The 15,009-nt window shown below is 40.2% G+C and overlaps 1 protein-coding gene across 1 annotated transcript in view; it reads right to left on the bottom strand.

The window, feature by feature from the left end:
- Positions 1-10,979: 10,979 nt before the first annotated feature.
- Positions 10,980-15,009, bottom strand: part of KL (klotho) — a 49,996-nt gene continuing 45,966 nt past the window's right edge. Inside the window, exon 5 of the mRNA XM_054446992.2 lies at positions 10,980-13,283. Within this exon, the coding sequence (XP_054302967.2) occupies positions 12,946-13,283 (338 nt within the window). The 3' untranslated portion in view covers positions 10,980-12,945. The remainder of the gene's footprint in view (positions 13,284-15,009) is intronic.

Below are 15,009 nucleotides of genomic sequence, written 5' to 3'. Positions count from 1 at the left end.
CCGGCTAATTTTTGTATTTTTAGTAGAGAGGAGGTTTCACCATGTTGGCCAGGCTGGTCTTGAACTCCTGGCCTCAAGTGATCTGCCCACCTCGGCTCCCAAAGTGCTGGGATTACAGGTGTGAGCCACCGTACCTGGCCAATACAATATTATATAATGTTATTTTAATGTTGCCTCTGAAATTTCCTATAACTTTCCTATAACTTGTGGAGCTGCCATTGCCACCTCTGCTGCTGCTGCTGTTACAGATGCTGGGCTGGCCACACCCTTAGAAACCCACCGTACCTTGGACTTCTCTGAGGCACGCACACGAGACCCGGCCAACCGCTGTGTATGCACCCTGCCCACCTGCCCTGGGCTGCTGCTCACCACACCCCATCCATGTGTGCACTGCTGCCTGGCATATCCCCTCTGCCTATGTGCAGGCTACACTAGCCCACAGACATCATCACAAAACACAAGTCCAAAGAGGAAGTCATATTAAGAATTTCAAGACGGTCTCAGAAGAACATTAAGCTATGCAATTACACAGGTGACACTGTCATGAAGCCAGCCCTGCCTGGGAGCCCGGGCATAGAGCAATGATAATTTCTGCTTTCCCAGCCGCTAGTCACTAGTGGTTTGAATTGAAGTGTTTAATGCACTTTGTATTGCCAAGCTAGTAAGTAATTTGTCTTATCAATCTTCGGTTACAGTCTCTCCTCCTAGAAACAGTAAAGGCTCTGTACAGCTTTCTGAGCCAGCAATTGTCTCTCCTCTTTGTAAATGAGTTGGCTGTCTTTCCTAGGAAACCAATCTGAACATAGCTTTGAATAGTCACTAATGACTTAAATTAGTTGCTGGGTCTTTCTGAGTCCTTAATTTTCTCCAAGAGTTATTAGCTCAGGCATAGAGAAACACCAGACTTATCTAGCCACTGAAATCACCATGGCCATAAATGCAGTTCACAGCGTAATTCAGAGTGCAAGTTCTGGAGCAATCCTGCCTATTTAAATCCTATTTCTACTTCACCTTTCCTACTGCAAGTCTTTGGCATAAGCTATGGTTTGAATGTGTCGCCTCCAAAATTCAGGTGTTGCCAATATGATAATATTAAGAAGTGGGGCCTTTAATAGGTGATTAGGCCATGAGAGCTTCTTCCTCATTAATGGGATTAAGGCCTTTATAAAAGAGGCTTCACATAGCATTCTGCTAGTTCACTCTCTTTGCCCTCTACCTTCTACCATGTGAGTACACAGCAAGAAGGCTGCCACCTTGATCTTAGACTTCCAGCCTCCATTACTGTGAGAAACAGATTTCTGTTCTTAAATTACTCAGTCTGTGGTCTTGTGTTATAGCAGCACAGCCTAAAACAGCATGTTATTCACTTCTGTATATCTGTTTTCTTGTCTTTAAAATGAAGATAATAGAATATCTTCAAACATAAGGCTTGATAAGTGTTTATTACACTCCAGTTCTAAATAAATGGGGTTCAATCTCTTAGCTTACAGCAGTGATGTTCCTAAGAAGACAAAAATTCTAGCTTTGACTTGCATAACTCTTTTCTATTAGATGTAGAGGATGTTTACTATTGCTTTCTGAAGGGGTCCGCAAAACAGCAGAAATGGGAACCCAATTCAGCAAGGCCATTACAAAAGTACAGCTGGGTGAAGGCTGCTGCAGAATCAGCTGAGGGTGTGTGTGTGTGTGTGTGTGTGTGTGTGTGTGTGTGTGTGTGTGTAGGTAAGTAGGTATGTGTGTGAAGAAAAGGCTCTGGGTCTGCGTATGATCTACCCTGTGCTTATGTGAAAGGCAGCCCTGGGTGTCCATGTGTATATCACCAACAAATACATGCAGCTTTCATTTGATTACTGGAATTGCTTCCTCTTGTTTACCTGTCAGTTGTCAGCAGAGCGCCAGTGAGACAACACAGATAAGTAATACAGAACAGAGCACCTCCTCTTACCCACACAAGACAAAGAGCAGGCATTTTTTGAGTGTTTTGTTTTAAGTGAGATGAGGCTTTTCAAACCTACCTTATGTAACATTTGGTCATGGATTTGAAGTACAAGCCAACAGCAAGGTTCTGTAAAAAGGAATTAGAATTTAAAAAGCAATTCACATTGAAGTTTCATCAGCTTTGCTAGTATGGACTAAAAGGTTAATTCAGGTTAATTCATCAACCCTATATGCCAATAGAAAGGCATGTTAAAAATTAATTTCTTCCTGACAGACTTTATAAAATATATGTGTGACCTGTTACAAGGAAATCAAATCATCAAAAATGATGAAGTTGTAACATTTTGTTAAATTCTCCCATGAGATTTGTATTATAGAATATCTACAGGTGTCTCTGGCTCTAAAGGAGTGGCCTCTTGAAATGGTCATGAAACTTGTATCCCACCCATTCCCCTGTCTCCACCGGCCTACGCCTGTTCTGCCCCCCACCCAGGATGAGGCCTGGCTGTCCAAGGTTGCCCCATAGAGTGCTTATCCCACTTTTTGTTGCCTTCTCCACCAGCTGTATTAAGATCTGATGAAAAGCTGAACAAGGAAAAGAGAAACCACGTTGGGATTCAAACCACAGAGGGAATGTTATACACAGAATTGGTTATGTGGTGGGTAACAGAATTGCTGAGAAGCCAACCGGGGATGATAAGGAAACACTAAGAGTAGCAACAGTAGGAAGCTACTACTTCTCCTGGGCTACAGGATGACAGAGGACAGAGGATGTGTTACTGGGCTCCCAGGTGTCAGGGTCACCTGGGAGAGGCTGGCAGTCTCATCTAGTGAGACCAGAGCCATGAAAGAGATTCAGGGCTACATCTCAGACCAATTAAATTGGAATCCCTGCCATCAGTGGTTTTTAAAACTCCCCAAGTGATTCCAAAGTGCAGCCAAGACTGAGAGCCGCTGCTTCGAGTGCCTAGGCAGAATCTGCATTGCCAGATCGACTCTGTCCCAGACCGAGCAGACATGGGGAGAAGAGCTGTGGCCAAGCCATCACTCAAGGTCCAGAAGCAGGGACCAAATGTACCAATAGATCAGAAAACCAACCCGTTCTCGGGTATCTTTGAAGAAATAACCAAGAACCAGATTTGATTTATAGAACTTTTCTTCATAAGTGACTTCTTAGTAATTGCTCTATAAAAAAACTATTTTAAAGAGCCATAATTTTGCTTAATGTATATTGAAAAAAGTGATTAAATATAACACTGTATGCCACTTACAGTAAACCAGTATTATCTAGCACAATCGATGAAAACGTCATTTTGTATATATATAAATTGACTGGAGTAGGATATCCTGCTTAATAACTCTATTAACTTGCACATATTAAGTGTGTGCTAATTATTTGTTGAATGAACTAATCATCAAAGGAAGATTAATGTACAATGTGATATTACTGTGATTTTTATTGTGTTTTAATTCCTTGAAAATTGACAATCTATGATAATACATATAATGAATCTTTTAACGAGAAACAAACATCTTCATATGGTCTTTTTTTAAAACTGACTGAGAAGGCCTTTTAAGATTTTGTACAGCCCTGGGGTAATCACCATGAACACCAATTATCATCATGAATATTGTTAAAGAGAAGTGTGATTGGCAAAATGCCAGATAACAGAGTTCAATTGAGCCCCAGGTAACTGGAAAAACAGTCAACTCCTTTTAAAGAACCACCTATAATAAATTTCTATGCCCTTTTCACTGGGCATTTATTCATACAAGAAATGCTTATTAGGCAGTTAATATGTGTCCTGGGCAGTAACAAGGCAAATAAGGTCGTTGCCTCAGAGCACTTTATAATCAAATGGAAGGGATTAAACAATCACACAAGTCCCATAGGAGGTGAAAGGTGCTAATTCTAATGTTTAGTGAGGTTTGGGGATGACCAGGCCAGGGCACATGAGAGGAGAGGTCTGAGAACAAATACCAACCAGCTGGGAGTAGGATGCAAAGATGCTCCTGGAAGAGGGAAGTGACCTAATCAAAATGGTGCTTGCCGTAAGGCTCTTGATTCAGTTACTCTTCTAACATGTTAAAAATAAGAAGAAAAAAGCAGATAATTTTGTCATTTTTTTCAAACCAGAAAACCAGTTAGGGATTATTGGAAAAGTCTATGCAAAGAGTGCAAAGAGTACAATTGCAGCAAGTACCCAGATGAAGGGTGAAAAGAATCCATAGAATTTCACACCCGAACGTCTCCAAGGGTTGATTGGGATAAATTAGGGAAACAGAAAGGAAGAGCTAATTAGAAAGGAAAGATAATGAATATTGCCTTTCAGATCTATCTGGTTGAAGGCTGAATAGACATCCAACAAGAGACATCCACCATGAATTCACTAAACAATTCACAGTTTACAAAGTAGTTTTGCTATGATACTGTGTAACCTGTATGCAGAAATAAAACACTCGTGTCACTCATATTCCAAAATATTTTGAACAGAAGTGTGAATTTCTTGGTTAACACAATATTCTTAAAGGCCTTCAAAAATAGCAGCACAAGTCACCTGTATGTGCATCAAACATCTACAATTTCCACTTCACTTTCACCAAAAAAAAAAAAAAAAAATCACAATGGTGACGATGATGTCATCCAGGCTTTTAGGTTTATGTTGAAGAAAACTAGATGCAGTGGCCGTCATGTGATGTGAGTGATGAGCCTGGCTTGGCACAGTGTAGATTTGTGCTTCACTGTCAAGGGCTGGAGAGACAACAGAGACAATGGAGAGTCTATTTTGCAATTCTATTGCAATTGGGTTGGTAAGAACTGTGGGTGGTAAAAACTCACAGTTTGCTACATAAGCATGATAGCATTTCATTCTTCTTTTTTCTCTATCTCTTTAGCGGTCACACAAGTGGATTCAGTGTGAGAGAGAGAGCCAGATGATAATAATTTACATCTGGACAATGCTTTTACATTGACAAACTACGTTCTCATATGACATGAACACCCTGAAGCTTTCAAATAGCCCTGGAAGGTGGGTGCATTACAAATGGATGCACCAAACACAGAAAAGAAATGGCAATTAAACCTAGGTCTCACGATGTCTCCAGGTGAGAAAGAGCAGGTCTATGACAAGCTCAGAGAGTTTGTTCCAGAACTATTATTTTTTTCAGACTTCAACCAGCCCAACGCAGCAATCTCCCTTCAAGACTAGCTTCGTTCTGTCTTCATTCAACATATATTTTAAAATATATTTTAATGATAAAAAAGTTCCAATAAATTTAAAACATTTGTCTCCTAATTCACATCTTGTCTATGTTATCAGTAAACATGCATATAATATTATGTGCATTGTCATACAGATCTGCTGTTTTTCATTTTTGTTATCTCGTATTGAATATACACCACCAGAAGATGTTTGAGCATATAGGATGTTTTCAGCATAAGGCTCTTGATTTAGTTACTCTTCCAACATGTTAAAAATAAGAAAAAAAAAGGCAGATAATTTTGCCTTTTTTTCATGATTTTTTATATTAAAGTTATTTCCAATTTTAAAAAGTATGGTCATTTAGACTGAAGTCTGTTTTAAAATTTTTAAATTGTAGTCATCTGCACCTAAAAGGTCTGTTTCACAGAAAACTGAACACTGCATGTTCTCACTTCTAATTGGGGGCTGAATGATAAGAACACATGGACACACTGCGGCGAGCAACACACACTGGGGCCAGTCAGGGGTGGGGCAAGGGGAGGGAGAGCATTAGGAAGAATAGCTAATGGAGGCTGGTCTTAATACCTAGGTGATGGGCTGATCTGTGCAGCAAACCAACATGGCACACATTTACCTATGTAACAAATGTGCACATCCTGCATGTGTACCCCGGAACTTAAAATATTAAAAAACAGGTCTGTTTCAGACAATGATTATGCATTTAAAGTGATAATTTGTTTGTTAGGACATCATGTCTTAAGGTTTTAATTGTGGCAACCTTAAATCAGTACCTCTTTTCCATCCATGGCACTTGTTGCATTCTGACGCTTTCTATGATACCATTTCAGTAACAACAGACTGATAGTTCTTTTCTCTCTGTCTCTTGTTATCCCTATTAGAACAAATTATATCCCTCAATCAACCACAGAGGGCCCTTAGCCCCTTGCTACTCAAACTGTGGTCCACAGAAGAGCAGCATCATGGGCACTCCTGGGAGGCTGTTAGAAATGCAAACCCTTGGGCCCATCCTAGACCTCTAGAATCAGAATTGGCATTTGACTAAGATCCCCAGGTGACTCACATGTGGGTTAAAGTCAGCGACGCACTGATTAGATCACTGGTTCTCAATTTCAGCTTCCCATTGCAATCACCTGGGAGCTAGCTCCACCGCCCCCCAGAAAAACTGACTTCATTAGTCTGAGCCATTTTTTAAATCACAGGCGATTCTGATGTGTAACCAAGGTAGAAAAGCACTGGTCCTGATTAACTCCCTCTTTTTATAGACAAGAAAACAATGAGGCCCAGTGGGGTAAGGTGACTTGCTCTGGGTTATAAAGCAAATTTGCAAGTAGAACTAGAAAATGGGGGATCTCTACCTGGTTTAGGTACCAGATACCTAATTGGTACCAATTTGGAATAAATATAAGAGCCTGCTCCTCCACAATATAAGACCCTGCTCCACCCAAAACCTGGGCCCAGGGCCTCTGTTGTTGTTCCTGGAAGCTGGCATATTACTGCCTTGCCCTTCCACTCCACTTTCTCAACCCAGGCATGTTCTGACTTTCTGGACACACTTGAATTCGTTGCCTACAGTTTTCCTCTATCCTTTGCTTTCCTCCCTTCCTCCACTGGGCCCACTCCCACAAGCCCTGAAACCATCCCCAGCCTTTTCAGCCACTTTGTACACGACCTTCCTCGTACCCTGGAGGAACACTCCCTGAGCTTCCCCTCCAACGGCTGGCTTCTCCTTCAACAGTCCTCTTGATGCAAGCTGGAAATGCTTCACTCCTAAGCCCTCGAATTCCGACATTCCTGTTTCTCGTTCAATTGCCTGTGCACTGGTCTTTCTCGCCTTCTTCTATTCACTGGATCTGCCCTTGACTACACCCTTCCACAAAGCCCCGTGGCTCTCCATGAACAGGGTGTCAGAATCACTCGGGAGTGATCCCTTACCAAGCCATGGGTGCTGCCGCCATCTTCCCCCAAAGGCACTTTCGAAAGCGTGGGCTGGGAGGGGAAAAGGCCTGGTCATCTGCATTTAGGCAGCACATCCCAGAGCATGCAGATTCAGAGGTACTACTCCACTCTGGGGCTCTCCCCAAGGCTGCAAGCCCATTACCTCATTTCTGGTTTCCCTCAGCTCCTTCCTCTCTGTCTGAGTGAACCAATGCAGCCATGTTGCCAACACTGCTGGAATCTTGCAGCTCATCCTGTCAACTTGATGGTCGTAGTAACCCCACACTGTGTTTGTTTTGGTGGATTGTTAGGCCCATAACAGGCACAGTTAAAATAAGGACATTTAAAATGGTACCAATTTGGAATAAAAGTTGGTTCAATCTCATCTTGTCTTTTACTAATAAAATATCTCTATCTGACCCATCCATCGTCCTCTAATTATATCTCTGTTGTGTCCTCTGGCTTACCACTACTGCCCCCTGTTGATTGAAATGTATTTTGAAGCCTTGGGGCTACTTATCAGAGACTCGTGGTTCTCATAATTTAAAGGGGAAAAAATATGGTTATAAAACCAATATGTCTTAAATGCAATACTGTGACCTTGGAACACTATAGAATTTGCCATCTAACATGTTGGATATAAATTATCCAAAGCTTTGATTCACATGAAAAACCAACTGAAATGTCTTAGGCACAATTTATGGTCACGGCCATAATTAGACAACAACTGGTATAATATCGAAAGGAAATTGAATTTTACAAACTGATCAATTGAGATTTTAAACAGAAAAAAGTCAGTCTATTACAGCAGTTTATTAAGGAATAATGTTTCCGTTGAAGATAATGTATACAAAATAAATTAGGTCACTTAACATTAATTCATTTTACCATAAAATAAACAGATTGAAAAATTATAGTAAAATCAGAAAGTCTACCAGAGATTTTTGAATCTCATAAAAATTAGTTAATGAGCCTCCAATTATTTACCAACCAAACAACAAATATACACATTTTAATGTTTTGTCTGTGTCATTACATTATTTCAAAAGAGCAGATGGTACAACATATTGATACAGAAATATCTTCTGCCAAATTATCTTCAGAATTCTATCAATCCAACATTTGTAAAATTCGAATCCAAGAAGATAATTTGGTATTATTAAGTAAATGTGGGGCTTCATTTTTCTAAATTTAGTTTTACCCAGGGTATTCTATGAAAATGTATATTCAAAGTCACAAATAAAATAACTAGAAGGCTTCAGGATTAATCATTTTGACTGTAATAGTCCCTAGTTTTACATTACTGAGCTCAAAATATCTGATTAACAAGAAATCACATGCACATTAAGAGTAAGTTGTATGAGTCTAGGAAAAAAATAACGTCTGGGGTAGATACCCAAGGTATTGAATATTTCCTGTGTTCAGCACTGTGCTAAGATAGACACTCCCATTTCAAAGATGAGGAAACTGAGGTTCACCAAGGATTGTGTTATCCAAAACTACCCAACTGTAAGGTCATTTTGAGCCTGGTCTTGTTCTTTTTTCTCTGCCTTTTTATCTCAATAATATGTAGGTTGAAGTTGTTTTCTTCTCCAACCCAATGGGTAAAAAAAAAAAAAAAAAAAGCAGAAGTCGGGAGACTTGAGTAGTAGTCATCGAGTCTTTTCTGGTGTGCAGAAATCATGTAAAACAAGATTTCACCATATTGTAGGTGTCCTGGCACCATTATTAGTGGCATTTCCACCCTTTGCTCAAGGTTCCCTGTGGGTTTTCTTGACCTCTTTCTCCTTGATATCAGACAATGGGTGTTTAACCACAAAGATATGAAAAAAAGTTCCAGGAAATGTCCTACAACCAACAAAACTCCAACAATATTTAGTGGTTATAAAAATGGAAAAATACAATGGGTCTGAGGGGAAAAGCTACACATTCTAGGAAACTAAGTATTTGGAGATGACATAAAGATTTCCTCTAAAATACTGTTTTTGTTTACGGATAAAGAACTCAGCCTGAGACAGAAAGATTACTGACTAGTTGAAAGACATGTGGATAAGGAAGACAAAAAGTTACAACCTTTCACTTAGTGATTTGTCTGGAGGCGACAATTTAGGACAGCAGTAAGTTTTACTGCCTCTCTACCTAGTAAGACAGGTTATCATTCCTTCCTCTGAATATATAGGATGGAGCTGTGTGGCATCTAACACATCGCCATTGCTGGCTGACAGGTGATCTCTATTAAACCAGTCTCTGGGCACAGGTGATGACAGTGAGCTAATTCTGCTTATCATTTATTCCATCATTCATTCCTATATGTATTCAATTAATCAACATTTGTTGAACAATATCATGTAAGAGATACTGTGCTAAACACTGTAAAAAATATACCAGACAAGACATGGCCTCTGCCTTCCCCTCTAGAACCAAGGTCCTCCCGTCCAGGATGGCCAACATGCTCCAAATTAACATGTTCCTTTCCAAGTGCAAATTTCCAGCAGCATTGCTCAATATTAAATATTAAATGGAGATGCTATAGAACAATCTAATTACTGAGTACCAAAAAAAAAATCTCAATAATGTTTATATCAATTACAAGTTGAAAATACAATATTTTGGATATACTGGAAAGAATAAAATATATTATTAAAATTTATCTCTTCTATGCCTTTTTATTTTTTAATATGACTACTAGAAAATTTAAAATGAAATACATGGCTTGCTTGTATTGTATCTGTTGAACAGCACTATCATAAATAATTTAATGGAAAACTTCCCAAGGCGCTAATAGATTCTTCTTGTTGTTATTTCAGAGACAGGTCTCATTCTGTTGCCCAAGTTGGAGTGCAATGGCATGAACATAGTTCACTGCAGCCTCAACCTCCTGAGTGCAAGTGATCCTCCCACCTCAACCTCCCGAGTAGCTGGGACTACAGGTGCACACCACCACGCCCAACTAATTTTTAGAAGTTTTTGTAGAGACGGGTCTCACTATGTTGCCCAGGCTGGTCTCAAATTTCTAGCCTCAATTGATCCTCCTGCCTTGGCCTCCCAAAGTATGGGGATTACAGGCATGAGCCAACAGGACCCAGCCAGATTCTAATTATTGACTGTGGAAGTCAAAGATAAAATGATGTGTCACTAATGAAACTGGAAAACCGTCCTTCCAAACCAGGGCAAAATGAACGGGGGATAAAAGTCCACCTGGGATCAAAGGAATACGCTGCGAATGCAGGGCGAATACAAGTGTGTAGGAAACAGCCCAGACACACCGGGGAACCACAAGTCGGCCACTTAGCGCCCCTGTAGAATTGGCCCACAATGGAAGAAGAGGTGTAGGCATTCTGGAGAATGGTTTCTGTATTATATGTACACCAGAATTCATGAGAGAAAAGCATCAGAGAAGACTAGAGTGGAAAGAACGCGGTGCTCTGAGACGCGGTGGAGAAATGAGTGCACTTCGCCCCACGGGGTCAGGAAGTCCCCGCCTCCAGCGCCGCCGCCTAGTGTCCCAGGGCTGATCCTAGAGGTGCCCTCCCTCCTCTCGTTCACCCCGAGCCACCTGCGAAGTTGTACCCGACTCAGTAAGCATGAGGCGGGCATTAGAAGGTAGCTGGATGGTTCTCAGAAGTCGCTTCTCTTCGCTGCTTTGGCTTCTGTTTTGTCCTTTTCAGCTCTTGTGTATTTCGCTGTCTCATCTCTGAAATTCTCTCTGCTCCACACATGGCCTAGCCTGGGTCGACCGCCCACGCCTACTATCTTCCAGCTGCATGGGTCAGGCCTCTTGCAGTCACACCCATTTCTCCACTGCTCCCATCACATCTTATGTGGCTTAGTCAACTCAAGTTTTTTTTAATTAAAAAAATAATTAGCTAGCAACCACTCATATGATTATGAAAGAAGGCAAAAAGTTGCAGGCAGATTTATTATTAATATAATACTTTATCAAGGAGCAGAATTACTTCTCTTTACAGTCAAGGAAATTAAAGTAAATGTAGCAACAAAATTATTTTTAAACAACATTCATCAACATTAATTAATAAGAAACTAGTCTAACAAACGGGAACGGTTAAATAAGTTGTGATACATTCCTGTGGTGGAATACTCAACAACTATTAAAAATCATGCTTTTGAAGACTAATAATGACAAAGGAAAGTTTCATAATAAAAATTAATAAAGATACTAACTATATACAATATGATCTGACTATGTAAAATAAAATACATAGGAAATGTTAATAGTAGCTATTTCTGGGTTCCGAGATCATAGATAGTTTTTATTTTTTCTTTGCATATAGTTTCTGTGTTTTAAAAGTTTTTACAATGAACATATATTACTCTTATAATCAGAAAAATATATACATAAAATAAACTTGATTCTCTAGCATCCAATTTTAATAAGTCCAGTTTAAAATGAATATCACCAAAAGCTTATCTTTCATGAAAAAATCATACCACCTCTAAAGATGATACATTATATAGTACAGTATATTATTATACACTATGCCCCTGTGTCAGTGAGGTTAGTAATGCCTGTTATGACATTGGTTTATCTTGCCTGATACAATATTGACTTATCTATGAAACAACTCCAGTATAATAGAGAGACTTCCCTGTCTGAAAATCAGCAAGACTTATTTAAGGGGCATTAAAGGATGAGACCTAATTAGCCCGTTCTAGATATCACTAGCATGTTTCAGTGTGAAAGTTCAAAGTAAAACTAGTTCAAAGCTACTTCCACAGAAGTAGCAGCAAAAACATAAAATAGACCTCAGAGATCACAGAAACAAATCCAGTGTTATTCAGACCAGATTGCTTTTGAACCTATTAAGAATTTGTAAAACTATCAATTCAAAGAAATCACAGTACAGCTAAAGAATAGAAAGTAGTGTCACTGTTCACAGAATGAGTGATTATTTCATCCTTATTCTCTAGGGAAAGGTCCTGTCATTCATTCCAAGGTCTGCTCAAAAATGGTGTATAATCAAATTAATCATAATGTTGCACATAATAAGCACTTTTTCCTCCTTTCCTCCACCTAGAGCCACTGCGGTATACTGTATTTCACAATTGCTTTATGCTTCCTGAAGAGCCCAGTATCACAAGACTCATGTTTATTTTTCCGCAGATACTTATCAAAAGTTTCCTATGTGCAAGGCCCTCAACAAGGTGCCAGTGAGACAGATCCCTCAGAGACCCAGGGTTTAGACAGGACCTCAAAACTCATATAAAATATACATTTCCATAATTTGCTCTCTAAGTATGTCATTAACCAGATACATAAATTAATACTAGTGTTTGATAGAAGCATTGCTTTCGAAAGGAACATTCCAGCCTAGGGCCCTCTGTCGTCTCTCCTGTATCTGCCATCTTCTTTTTCATAGGAAACTAGATTTGACAGAGGGGAAGCTACTAGGCATTATTATGGCAGCTGAGAAATGGTTACTTGGTACGTAACTTTCTGTTCGAACTCTTGCAATTATTACTTCCAGAAAAACGTTAAATTTAGGTGCAGATGAAAATATTCCTAATCTTGTCATTCAAATTTCTGCACAAATGTTGCATTGGTGTGGTTCCTATTTTTCATGCTTTTGTTAATGTATTACAGAAATTATAGTGCCTGTCAGTTTTTTAATTACCCAAAAAGAGAACAAATTCAGGCACTATTCACATTATTCAATATTTTATGATCACCTATGCCCATTTCAAAACCTCTGTCATAAGCCACAAAAACATTTTCTAGAAGTCAGATGTATGAAATTTACAGTTTCACAACACTTAGAGGTGCAAATGGTTAACAGCTGATGTGTCTGCATAATTATTTCAAAATGAATGAATAGGAAAATGTTCAGAACTATTTGTAACTTCTTCTGCCTTTCTTTGAGTAGTAAAATATAAGGGAGAGAGAAATAATAAAAGCAAAAAATAGAAAAGCTATGAAAGCCAGTAAAGACTTTCGGGTGTGAAAAAAACTGCACTCAGTACACATGGTGAATTCTTCTGGACAAAATCTTTCCAGAGTTTCTGGGCCTGGGAAACCATTGCTGTCAATAATTTTCCTGTAATGTTTCATGGATGCCTTGGGCTCAAACTGATCTGCAGCATAACGATAGAGGCCAAACCTCGGAGCTGTGCGGTCATTAAACGAATAAGCAAAGTATCCGCAAAGATTGATACCATCCAGTATGTGGGCTGGAAAAACAAAAGGATAGGAGAGTAGTTATTATGTATTTTGCACACATCACTTTTTTTTTTTTTTTTTTTTTTTTTTTTTGAGACGGAGTCTTGCTCTGTCACACAGGCTGGAGTGCAATGGCACCATCTTGGCTCACTGCAACCTCCGCCTCCCAGGTTCAAGAGATTCTCCTGCCTCAGCCTCCTGAGTAGCTGGGGACTATAGGTGAGCACCACCACACCTGGCAAATTTTTGTATTTTTCTTTTAGTAGAGATAGGATTTCGCCATGTTGGCCAGGATGGTCTCGATTTCTTGACCTTGTGATCCACCTGCCTCAGCCTCCCAAAGTGCTGGGATTACAGGCGTGAGTCACTACGCCTGGCCACTTTTACGTAGCCTTCCTGCTGGTAAGTTTTCGATACCATTTAATACAACTTCAGACTCAATTAGATTTCATCAGAAAAGGCTTTATTTTATGTAAAGCCAAATAGGCAAATTATCAAGACAAATATTGAGCTGCATTTAGCAGGGTTGAAACCCAGGGGTTAATTGGATCAGATCTACCTGTCCTGCTTGCTTTTGGTCACTTGCTTTTTGTGTGTGTATGTGTTTTTTTTTTCCTTTTCCATGAAGCTGAAGGTTGTCCCACTGTATGCTGAAACTTAACGTTCACTGACTACTTTATAGATGACATTCATAGGTTACCATGGCAATGGTCACTTCAGTTGTTTTTCCAAGAACTTGGGGCAGCTCCTGTCCAGTTCCAACTAGTTAAGACCATTGACCCTTCCACTGGGCCTGCACAAGTGCCTGAGAGGTGGTCTTTTGACGTCAGAGGGCCCAAAACTCTACCCTCAGATCATGCTAACACCACCATTTTCTGTACATGTGTCCAACCTGTTACTTCATTTTCACCCCTGCCAATCACTCTTCACCATGCCTTAGACCACCCATTCCCTAACCCATACATATTTCTAAGCGTTGTCTTCAGAAAGGCAGGATTGGAAGTTATTCTCCCACCCCCTCGCTTGGTCCCCTTACGAATAAATCTTTTCTCTTTTGCAAAACCTGTGTCACAGTGATTGATTTACTACACGGAGAGAACAAACCTGGACCTGGTTGGTAACTGGGTGTTTTACATAATTCAATCTACTATGATATACTTGGTTAAATCTTTTTTTTTTTTTTTTTTTTTGAGATGGAGTCTTGCTCTGTCACCCAGGCTGGAGTGCAATGGCGCAACTTGGCTCACTGCAGCCTCCACCTCCCGAGTTCAAGTGATTCTTCTGTCTCAGCCTCCTGAGTAGCTGAGATTACAGGTGTGCACCACTACACCTGGCTAATTTTTGTATTTTTAGTAGAGACGGGGTTTCACCATGTTGGTCAGGCTGGTCTTGAACTCCTGACCTCAGATGATCCACCTGCCTCAGCCTCCCAAAGTGTTGGGATTACAGGAATGAGCCATCATGCTTGGCTTTTTTTTTTGGAAATAGTGTCTTGCTCTGTCACCCAGGCCAGAGTGCAGTGCTGTCATCATGACTCACTGCAGCTGGACCTCCCAAGCTCAAGCAATCCTCCCGCCTCGCCTCCCAAGTAGCTGAATCTGCAGGCGTATGCCACGGTGCCCAGCTAATTTTTGTGATTTTTAGTAGAGACAAGGTCTCACTATGTTGCCCAGGCTGGTCTCAAACTTCTAGGCTCAAGCAATCCTCCCGCCTTGGCCTCCCAAAATGCTGGGATTA

The sequence above is a fragment of the Pongo pygmaeus genome, chromosome 14 (genome assembly GCF_028885625.2).
Source record: "Pongo pygmaeus isolate AG05252 chromosome 14, NHGRI_mPonPyg2-v2.0_pri, whole genome shotgun sequence".
NCBI lineage: Eukaryota > Metazoa > Chordata > Mammalia > Primates > Hominidae > Pongo > Pongo pygmaeus.
The sequence above is the reverse complement of the archived record's forward strand: the minus strand, read 5'-3'. Positions and strand labels throughout refer to the sequence as shown.